Source organism: Cololabis saira, chromosome 17 (genome assembly GCF_033807715.1).
Source record: "Cololabis saira isolate AMF1-May2022 chromosome 17, fColSai1.1, whole genome shotgun sequence".
Classification (NCBI taxonomy): Eukaryota; Metazoa; Chordata; class Actinopteri; order Beloniformes; family Belonidae; genus Cololabis; species Cololabis saira.
Genome location: NC_084603.1, coordinates 9,776,874 through 9,788,277, shown reverse-complemented (window position 1 = coordinate 9,788,277; position 11,404 = coordinate 9,776,874). Strand labels below are relative to the sequence as shown.

General features: G+C 40.9%; 1 protein-coding gene across 2 annotated transcripts in view; it reads right to left on the bottom strand.

The window, feature by feature from the left end:
* Positions 1–2,907: 2,907 nt before the first annotated feature.
* The window catches only part of ggps1 (geranylgeranyl diphosphate synthase 1), a 28,270-nt gene continuing 19,773 nt past the window's right edge, over positions 2,908–11,404 (bottom strand). For both annotated transcript variants that reach the window (XM_061744686.1, XM_061744687.1), the window contains exon 4: positions 2,908–4,809. In XM_061744686.1, coding sequence (XP_061600670.1) covers positions 4,006–4,809 — 804 coding nt within the window. In that variant the 3' untranslated portion in view covers positions 2,908–4,005. The remainder of the gene's footprint in view (positions 4,810–11,404) is intronic.

The following is an 11,404-nucleotide window of genomic DNA, read 5'->3' as shown; positions in this document are numbered from 1 at the left end:
GGTGATATTATTCTGACCCCTTTAGCGTTTGTCTCCATTACTCCATTTTAATTTCTCCCTTTGCTCATCACTGCTGCTGCACCCCATTGACTCCGCTGACAGGTTTTTGCTTTTCTTCTGAGAGCGTGTGTCGTTCCTCCATTTTCAGCACTGCTTGTGTCTTCAAAGTAGCCACGCAGCAGAACTCCGCCCACCTTGGAGCGCAGCCCCGGTGTGCTGTTCTCACGGCAATAGCCTACATTTTCATTTAATGTAAGACTTTAATTTGTAGCGAGTAACGACGTGTCCAATTTTAAATATAGTGGATTAAAAATACGATTTTTTTTCCTTGAAAATGTAACGAAGTAAAAATAAAAGTACAGGAAAAAAAAGTAGCAATAAAAGTACAAATTCTCAAAAATCTTAAGTACAGTAAGATTTACGTACTAGTACTTCGTTACTTTACACCACTGCATTCGACAGCTCGATCTACATTCATAGATCGATGTGTCGATTGTTTGCGGGTTTTAATTTGAAAGGCCAAATGACAACAATCTTGTGTGACTTTCCAAGTCTCGGCTGATTTCTCTGAGACTTTGACGACAGTCTTGAACTGTGGGACATTTTTATTCATTACACCCAGCCTTGGTGTTGTGGTTTATTTTGTCAAACTCGACTGCTGTTATTGTCACTCATTTATGCCCCAAATAGAGAAGTTACAAAGCCTTCAGAGTGAGTGATGGGGGGCATGTTTGTAAAGAAATGTCTCTCTTTGGACAAATGGGTTCATGATGAGAGCTCTGAACAAAGGAGTGGGTCACTAGTAATTCTGTACAGGAGAGACGTCTTTGATTTTGCTGGAGTATACTTCAGTCTGCAGACTTTTAAAAGTCACATTGAACGCAGACAGCTGTCATGTTGCTGTTTTTCATTTCCTCAGCCTACTAGAATAGTAAAATGTCCTGCCAGGAGCTTCAGTGGAGCAGCTCAGCAGTCGTTCAGCGAGGGACTGCAGCTTTCCTGCCAGCTTTGGAGGTAGACAATGTGAGAGTGCACCTGAGGGGGGGAAGAAAAACAAAAAAAAAACCCCAGTGTGTCATGAATTTAAAAGAATAGAAACTCAAAAAGAGATGTTAGCTTAGTAGAAATCATTAAAAAATACAGAGAAGGGGTTCTGACACAGAGGTTTACATGCTCAATAACAAGGTTTTCACATTGTTGTTTCAAGAACATTTAAGAAACATCGATTGGAGCGCTGCCAAGCAACAGGGATGAGTAAAGTGCTGCTCGGTGATGAAGAGGATGAGGGAAGCGGTGAGCGAGCCACGTCGCTCTTCAGACAAAAGCTATTCTGCTCTGCTCGCCATCATAACTCTGACACTGGCGGAAGAAAATCAATCCCAACCTCAAAAGAGGAGAAATGAAAGCCGTGAGCGGCTTTGATTATCGTGACGGACTTAAGGCAGCTTTCCTAAACCCGCTTGACGCGTCTGCTGCTTATCGAACCGTCCTGCACTTGGGGCCACTTTAAGCCCAGGGAGCTGGTTCCTTAGATTTGTTTTGTTTTTCAAAACTTGACATTTTGATGAATAGATACGTTTTTCAAATCCAAAACACGATTAATTGAATTGCAGCTGTCAAGAGCAAAGGCTTGAGTGAGTCAACAAAGCTGTCTGGGACAGATAGACGGGTGCTCAGGAGAATCTCAGCTGAATAAAGAGGCAGCAGACAATACAGAGTTAGATGACTGGTGTTCAGCTGTTCAAAGAAAAAAATACTACGCACCAACAAATCCACTTTTCTTCCGGTCAAACACCATAAAATTATACGATTTAATCTAATTCAAGACAGCAATAACAATGTACAAGGCACACAAGCAGATGCTCCCACACTGTATCCTGGAGTTGTTCCAGGTAAATACTAACATACTAACTAACTAACGGGTGAGGGAAAGCAGGCACAACCTAAGGGGCTATGGCATTTTTGAGCAGAAATGGCCAAGAACAAAAAAAATCTCAAGGTGTATCGGTGTCGAAGGGGTGAAACTATGGAACCGCCTGGATGAGGAACTAAAAAAAAGTAGCTCAATTTACAAATTTAAAAAAAATTATAAATCTAAAATAATAGATAAATATAGAACACTAATAAATTATCTTCATATTAAACTGTCTAAATTATGCAACTTTCCTCCTGCAGCTGTCCTCAATCGTGAGTGACCACATTTGTTTTCTTCTCTTCTTTGTTCATTTTCTTTGTTTTGTTCGTTCGTTTCGTTTTCTTCTTCTTAATATCTTTTTGTTTCTTAAGTCTGCCTTTTGTTGAAAAGGATAGGCAAAATAAGCCATGAGGCTTCAGCCTATACCTTTTTGGTCAAAAAAAAAAAAAGGAAATGTGTACATATATAATATATATACCTGTGTGTATACATATACAGTGTGTATATGCAAACATCTTAAAATGTAAATGACCAAAACAAAATAAACTAAACTAAAAAAAAAACCTCCTGCATCTTATGTTTATTCATTCAAGGTTAAACTAAATGAACCCTATGGCAATTAATTCTGTAACCACCTGCATAAGCTGCTTTAAATATCATCTACCTACAGCACGCAGCTGCAAATATACCCATCACTTTGAAAAATAAATATGGATCTTCTGCATCAAGAGCTCCATATTACACCACATGGATGATAAAGCTGCATGTTGTGATGGGGCTGTGTGAATTGGGTAAAATGGTAAATAAGAGTGAGTGGTCCCTGGTGTAGGATAAGCTGACGACTAAAGAGGAAGTTAGGAAGCAATGCAAACCTTTGAGCTGCAGCTGAATCCTCAGTAGATGGTGCTGTTATCTCTGAAGTCGGACATGGAGAGAATCAAACCAGCCAAGATGCCACACCAGAGACTTTCATTCAGAGGAGACGAGTCCACAGGCCGTTATAGTTTTTATTCAATAAGTGCAAACATGGCTTTATAACAACATTGTATACAAACAAACATTTTTGTTTGCTGCTGAAATATTGCAGATGTGGAGACTTTATTAAAGTGGAGTGCAGAGCTCTTTTCTACAGTATTGATACTCGGTGATTGCCGGATCCTCAGTCATTCATCTCATGCCTTTGAGTCGCATTTTACAGAAAAAGATTTGTTTAATAAAAAAAAGAATGAAAAGATGAGGAAAAAATTGTTTAATTTCACTATAATGCACGTCACACTGAAGGCCTTCAAGTTCATCATCTTTCGGTTCATCTTTAGAAAATAGTATGAAAGTTTCCATCTCGTAACATTTCTACGGTGGCCGAGACCCGCCATTGCGGAAAATTAAAGAAACGCTGCAAATAAAATAAACGCTTTACAAATAAAATAAACGCTGCAAATAAAAGAAACGCTGCAAATATAAAGAAACGCCGCTGCAAATAAAAAAAAACGACGCAAATAAAAAAGCCACAACGGAAGTGAATTACCGGGGACTATTTTTGCTGATGCACCGGTGTTTTTTACGTGAGAGGAGAAGAACACGACGAAGAGGTAAGTGAAAAGGAAGAAATAAGAAGAGCGAGGAATAAGCATAAGTGAAAAGGTTGGTGTTCAACGTCGCTACGTGTAATTTTTAATGTGCAACACCGGTGCATCGGCAAAAAGTCCCCGCTAATTCACTTCCGTTGTGGCTTTTTTATTTGCGTCGTTTTTTTTTTATTTGCAGCGGCGTTTCTTTATATTTGCAGCGTTTCTTTTATTTGCAGCGGCGTTTGTTTTTATTTGCAGCAGCGTTTGTTTCTGTTTGCAGCGTTACTTTTATTTTCAGCAATGGCGGGTCTCGGCCACCGTACATTTCTCTTTGACAACCCCATCACATTCAGATTTTTTTTTTTTTAAAGCAGAAAAAAAGCGATGTGTAACGATAAGCACCACTTGAAAAAGGCAACATTTCAGTCCCAACAGCTTGAGTCACATGCTGATATGTGCTAACCTGCGCAGGAATGTGAAAGTCTCAGGGCTGTTTGTAATAATCCAAACAGCAGCTGAAGGTCAGTCGCTTTGGCTACAGTTGGGCTCGCTGTTGGCGTTTGCCGTGGCCTCGGCCTCGTGATGCATCTGGCTCAGGTGTTTGATCAGCCCCTCCAGCTGGGGGTTCCCGCCCAGATCCCTGATGAGCCGGTAGGACTCGGCCTCCAGGTCCCGCAGGGTCTGCCGGGTGTAGGCGAACGAACCCACCGTCTTCAGGTAGTCCACGCAGTAGCGCTTGATGTCCATGTTCTCCGTGCGCTGCCTCAGGATGTTCTGCACCTGCGTGCTCTCCGGGTGAGACCATATGGCGTGAATGGTTGGGAAGGAGAACTTGCCCTCCGTCAGGTCCTCGCAGAAACTCTTCTTCTCACTGTACTCTCGCGAGCTCAGGTTGGCGTAGTCGTCGCGGATCTGGAAGAACAGGCCCAGTGTGTCCAGGAGCGGTTTCAGGTCCTGTTTCCAGCCGGAGAAGAGCTGCATGAGGCCGACGGCCAGGCCGAAGAGGCCACCGGTCTTCTGCAGCACCATGTTCCGGTACTCCTCCTCCGTGGGACAGGTGTAGGTGTCTCTCCAGTGGATGTCCAGGCCCTGGCCGCGGTGCAGCTCCAGCAGCTGCCGGGTGAACACCTGCACCGCCTCGGGGTGATCCAGGGTCAGCACCTTCTCCAACCCCAGGAAGTAGACGTAGTTGGCCGAGTTGATGACCGAGGGAATGCCGTAGATGCTGTGCGCCACGGGGAAACCTCGGCGGAGCTTGGAGCTGTCCTCAATGTCGTCTATTAATAAGCTGGCGTTGTGTAGCATCTCCGTCACCTCGGTGATCACCTGAACAAGACAAACATTTATGACCATTAATCTCTATTCATTTGTTATTTGCACAGATATTACAGGGTGATACAGGGCGGATACTTTCGCTAGAGTCCTTGCAAACAGAAGGAAACTGGACCATATTACACCGGTCATGAAATCACTACACCGGCTTCCAGGGAGTCAAAGGATAAAGTTTAAAATCTTACTGCTGGTCTACAAAGCACTGAATTAGTTAGTTAGTTCCCTATGAAGCTCCCAGACCCCTGAGGTTCATCTGGATCTGGTTTGTTGTGTGTCCCAAGAACCAGAACCAAGCAAGGTGAGGCAGCGTTCAGTTATTCTGCTCCTCACCAGTGGAACAAACTTCCTGTAGACCTGAAGTCTGCTCCAACTGTCAGCTCCTTTAAATCAGGCCTAAAAACATTACTGTTTACTCAAGCATACTCCTAAATTAAATACCTGCTGGACTCTACTGCCCTTATTTTTAACAACTTGTGCTTTTTATTATTTTACTTTCTTTTCTCATAATTTTATTTCATTTTATTTGTTATTTACTGTTTAATTATGTCTTGCCGCTTTTGATGTTGATGTAAAGCACTTTGAATTACTTTGTGTTGAATTGTGCTGTATAAATAAACTTGCCTTGCTAAAGCTTTTGCAAAGCTTAATTCATAATTTATTTTTGATTTTAAGATTTAATTCCTTTTTCCACAGGAAAACTAAGGTTTATAGTTAACTTTAATCAACTCTAAGAGAGTGAAATATCTGCTGATTGTCTGTGTTGGTGCACATGTTTTGTTGTACACATAATTATTACCACAAGAAAGCTTAAGCTACACTTAAGTCAATTCATGATACTTTCTCATCTCCTTATTTTTATTCCTAATAAAACAATGTCAGTGTTGTGTACATGAGACAACAATATTGACGAATTTATGGATTTCACGCTGTGATCGGTGATCAGCAATATCGGGATCGGCAGAAACTGCTTTTGGAGATCGGTGATCGGCCCTCAAAATCCTGATCGGTGCATCTCTAATTACAACCCAGTTTTTAGTTACACATCACATCAGACGCTGGTACATAAGGACAGAGGTGTCAAAAGTATTCACATTCATTACTCAGGTAGAAGTATAGATACTCCTGAGGTTTAAAAAGTTAAAAATACTCCTGTAGAAGTTGAAGTATCAACTCAAGTTTTTTACTCAAGTAAAAGTATAAAAGTACTGGTTTCAAAACTACTTAAAGTATAAAAGTAAAAGTAATGTAAGGGGGGGAAAGCCATTAAGGACAAAAGAGAGAAGGAGATATGATGACTAGTTGCCTATAAGTATTGTAATGGTGCAAAAAAAGTCAAACTTCAGAGGCATGTTATCATTTATCCTAACCTTTATTGGAATGTACATCCAAGTTTAGTTGCAGGAATCTGAGGGAACGGATGTAAGAACAAAACTGGACAAGAACATCTGAAACAACCACAACCAAATTCACTCTATCCGGATGGAGCAATTTAACTGGATAGTTTTTTTTTAAAGGCCGAAATGAACTAGAGTAACGAGGCTGTTTTTAAAATGTAAGGAGTAAAAAGTACAGATAATTGCGTGAAAATGTAAGGAGTAAAAGTAAAAAGTCGTCTGCAAAATAATTACTCCAGTGAAGTATAGATAACCAAAATTTCTACTTAAGTAAGGTAACGAAGTATTTGTAATTTGTTACTTGACACCTCTGCATAAGGATGACTTCAGACATTTAAAACTGAATAAATAAATAAAACATGTACTACATATTGTATACAGCAGAGGGCGCCATGTCTACATTCTTGCCTGCGCTGGTCCACTAGTCACAGCCTTCATTAGTGGATAAAATAGTTGCTGCTGTAACAATGTAGGCTGTTGGAAAGTCTTAAGAGTTCAGCCAAGACACTCCAGAGGAGAGCTACTTCAAAGTCCGACTGAGCTGCTCGGACGGGATGTTTCACCCAGGAGAAAAAGTGTCTAGGGAGTAGTCCCACAATCCACCTCACTGCTTTATGTGGTTTCAGCAAGGACAACGTGTTCTTTGTCCACCAGGTGGGGTTTCAAACCATTTTAAAGTCAAGTTTGACACAGAACAGCCCGGTTGCCATCGGCTGTCTGCCGTCACGAGTTGGCTGTGCAGCCTGCTGGAGTGCTCTGCTGATTTCAAACAAGTGGTGTACCCTGGTGATGAAAGCTGTTTGCATGTGGCCTGGGAGCACAAAGAGAGACTCAGTGGGTCAGGCAGAGGGCCAGAACTGGGCCAGCTGAGCAGCGACGCGCCAAACGCTGCCTTCCCTACAGTAGGACCAAACGCTTCCAAGAGAGTAATGCGAGTAAAGCTAAAATAAATGGACTCACCAGAGGTGTCAAGTAACGAAGTACAAATACTTCGTTACCTTACTTAAGTAGAAATTTTGGTTATCTATATTTCACTGGAGTAATTATTTTTCAGACGACTTTTTACTTTTACTCCTTACATTTTCACGCAATTATCTGTACTTTTTACTCCTTACTTTTTAAAAACAGCCTCGTTACTCTATTTCATTTCGGCCTTTAAAAAGGTTGTTGACCTCAGATTCCTGCAACTAAACTTGGATGTACATTCCAATAAAGGTTAGGATAAATGATAACATGCCTCTGAAGTTTGACTTTTTGCACCATTACAATACTTATAGGCAACTAGTCATCATATCTCCTGCTCTCTGAAACACATGTTAATGCTCAATAGTACACATATATGGTTCTTTTATATATTTGCATTATACTAAGATGCATTCATTTTTAATGGCTTTTGTCCTTAATGGCTTTTTCTCCCTTACATTACTTTTACTTTTATACTTTAAGTAGTTTTGAAACCAGTACTTTTACACTTTTACTTGAGTAAAAAACTTGAGTTGATACTTCAACTTCTACAGGAGTATTTTTAAACTCTAGTATCTATACTTCTACCTGAGTAATGAATGTGAATACTTTTGACACCTCTGGGACTCACACAATAGTTAAACTAAATTATATTGCAAATACCTGCCAGAGTAAAAGGACATTCAAAGCAGGAGTTGAAGGAGTTCACTTCAACAACAGCTTTAGAAACAATTTCCTAGTTTTAAGCTTACGTTTCTCATTACTCAGGCTGTTGGTTTCTAGTGAGCGCCATCGCTATTGCATAAGACTTTTCCTGTTAGACCAGTTTCTCCTATTACCACGTCAGTGCTGCTCAAGTCCAGTTCAAGTTTAAAATAATCATCTGATTTGATTACTACCCTGTTGGATTGTGTCGTTCAAAGATAAATCTCTCATTCAGTAGTTTGAGTTTTTGGAAGATTAACACAACCAGATCCAAATATTACAACCTGTTACCTGTTATCATGTTTTTTAATCTGGTTTGGTGTTGAAGTATGAGACAAGTACAGCACTGCCATCTTATTAGATCTGCCTTTCCAACTGCATGTTAAGACTAATGTCTCAGCCAGTCACATGGCAACAGCTCAATGCATTTAGGCATGCAGACATGGTCAAGAGGTTCAGACGGAGCACCAGGCGGATGAAGAAAGGGGATTTTAATGGCTTGAAGGTGGCATGGTTGTTGGTGCCAGACCGGCTGCTCTGAGTATTTTAGAAACTACAGATCTAGGAGGGTTTCTTTAGGCACCGCGGTCCGTGTACTTCGCGGCCATGCATTTTTTGTTTTGAAATGACAAAATAAAAATAGAGATATAATCCAAAATAATCAGTTTCCCATCTTTTGTTTTGATAATAAAAAACGGAAAACGGATCATTATCCATTATCCGTTATCCGTTTTCATTGATGTGTTTGAAAATCGAAATTGGGAATTAAAACAGCGAGTGGGTCCGTGTATCTTTTGGTCATTGGATTTTTCCATCATGAGTGGAATCAAAAAACAAAAAACGATTGGTTTATTTGGCTTTCCTTTTAAAACAAAAAAAACAAATATTGAATTACACTGCATTTTTTCTTTTTCTGTGTTAATATAATTTAACAAATATTCAAAATACGCTTTTATTTTCGTTTTCTATTTCATATAAGAAAAATGAAATTACTAGTCAACAGGAAGGAAAAAACGAACCAAAAACAACAGTTTATTCATATTCGTGCACCGGAAGCTGGCATTTACAACCGAGTGAACTTAGTTCTGGATATTTGACAGGCATTCCTGTGACAATTCTCTCCAGGGGAAGTTTGATTTTAATATTTTATTGGTCGGGTTTACGTGACTCGGAAATGGCTCTGTATGCGGCAGTTCGGGTAACCATGGTTACCATGGCGGCGCTGGAACAACAGATCGAGGATTATTTTTTAAAGATTGATTAAGGACTTGTTCCACAGCGATTTGACGCACAAACACATTTCCTGCACGTTGCAGCAGATGTGTCTCCTGCAATGCTCAGAAATGAGCGTCAGAAGATTCTGTGCTCGGCATGATCTGAGGAGAAAAAGACGCAGAGCTGGAGAGCGTTTTGATTCAATCTATTTATGAGGTTTTTATTCAGATGTCCACAGTATATTGCAAATATACACACTGCATGCGACGCGAGCGAGAGTCAGCGTCAAAAACAGTTCCATTGCTTTATTTTTTATTGCACTGTCTACACTGGTTGCGAGCGACGCAGCGTCGTTTTGAGCTGGACTTTTGTCGCAGACCCTGCTTCTATTTTCTTCCCGTCGGTCGCGTTGAAAGCCGGTTGAAAGTTGAAAAAAAAGTTGAAAATGCTGTAGGAAACAGTCATTTCAATACAAGAACCTCAATAAAGTGGCAGCTGCTGGAGATCGCCAGGCTGGAAGATTCTGATAAAATAATAAGATATAATAAGAATCTTATCTTAATCTTATTAGGGCTTAATTTGTCCCGGATCCTGCCGGATTTCTCATGTCCTCTGCTTTTCCCCCACATCCCAGTAATGATCTGACATGCTGACATGTTTTTGCTGCATTTAACACCACGAACACGCTGGTCACTCCAGCTGTTCGCTGTTTGATTGCGTCACCACACGCCGTTATTAATTGTTCGGTTTTTTCCCCACTTATTCCACCGAATAATAAGCTTGTTTTCTGTTTAGAAAGTACAAACGTAGGGAGATTACAAGTAATCACCCATCTTTTACTTGTCCCTTTACTCTTTTAGGAGTTATTTTAGGAGTTTCTCTCAGGAGCGCACGGGCGGGTGAATAAAAGGCGAGTCTCCGCTGTCAATCAAAAGAACGCGGTAGAACGTGGGGCCGATAACGGGTTCAGAGCGGGTCCGATGCCACGCAGTGCGGCGCGACAGTCGGACGCTCGCGTGCAGTTAGGACAGGCTGTTAGGGAGCTGTGGCCTAATTTTTGTTGACCGCTTTGTACTGATCACTGATCACCCCGATCACGTTTGCAGTGTACACGTTTAAAACCCATTAAGCATGTCGGAAGGCCGTTGTGGCTGATTTTTGTCATTAAACGCCATAAAACTTCTGTCGGACTCAGCGTGCTTCTCTGTCAGCAGCGCGTCATGCAAATATACAGGACCTAACAATAAACTCTCAAGCGGCTCTAAAAGTACAGGAAAGCCGCAATACCGGCTATCTGTGTTCACTGGGGGTGCATGCTGGAGAAGGTCGGGTTGGAAGAACCCTGAGAGAGCTCCATCAGCCATACCATGAATTCCGGCGTCAGGTAAAGTTTGTGCTGCAGTGCAATTTATACATATAATGGTAATCACGTGGATACCTCACGCGTGGGACTAAATTAATTCTTCCAACCCGACCTTCTCCAGCATGTACCCCCAGTGAAGACAGATAGCCGGTCATTCGGCCATGATGAATCAAAGCGCTCTCCAGCTCTGCGTCTTTTTCTCCTCAGATCATGCCGAGCACAGAATCTTCTGACGATCATTTCTGAGCATTGCAGGAGACACATCTGCTGCAACGTGCAGGAAATGTGTTTGTGCGTCAAACCGCTGTGGAACAAGTCCTTAATCAATCTTTAAAAAATAATCCTCGATCTGTTGTTCCAGCGCCGCCATGGTAACCATGGTTACCCGAACTGCCGCATACAGAGCCATTTCCGAGTCACGTAAACCCGACCAATAAAATATTAAAATCAAACTTCCCCTGGAGAGAATTGTCACAGGAATGCCTGTCAAATATCCAGAACTAAGTTCACTCGGTTGTAAATGCCAGCTTCCGGTGCACGAATATGAATAAACGGTTGTTTTTGGTTCGTTTTTTCGTTCCTGTTGACTTCATTTTTCTTATATGAAATAGAAAACGAAAATAAAAGCGTAGGCCTATTTTGAATCTTTGTTAAATTATATTAACACAGAAAAAGAAAAAATGCAGTGTAATTCAATATTTGTTTTTTGTTTTAAAAGGAAAATCAAATAAACCAATTGTTTTTTGTTTTTTGATTCCCACTCATGATGGAAAAATCCAATGACCAAAAGATACACGGACCCGAGTGGAAAACTCTTTTCTCTATTTCTTATTAGTTTCCAAGGATACTGAAAACAAGAATTGGACAAATGGGGGGATTGCACATGCGCAGTAATAAATGAAGAAAGTTGTTTCTGGTTCTTTTGTTGATCAGATTGAAAATTAACAGT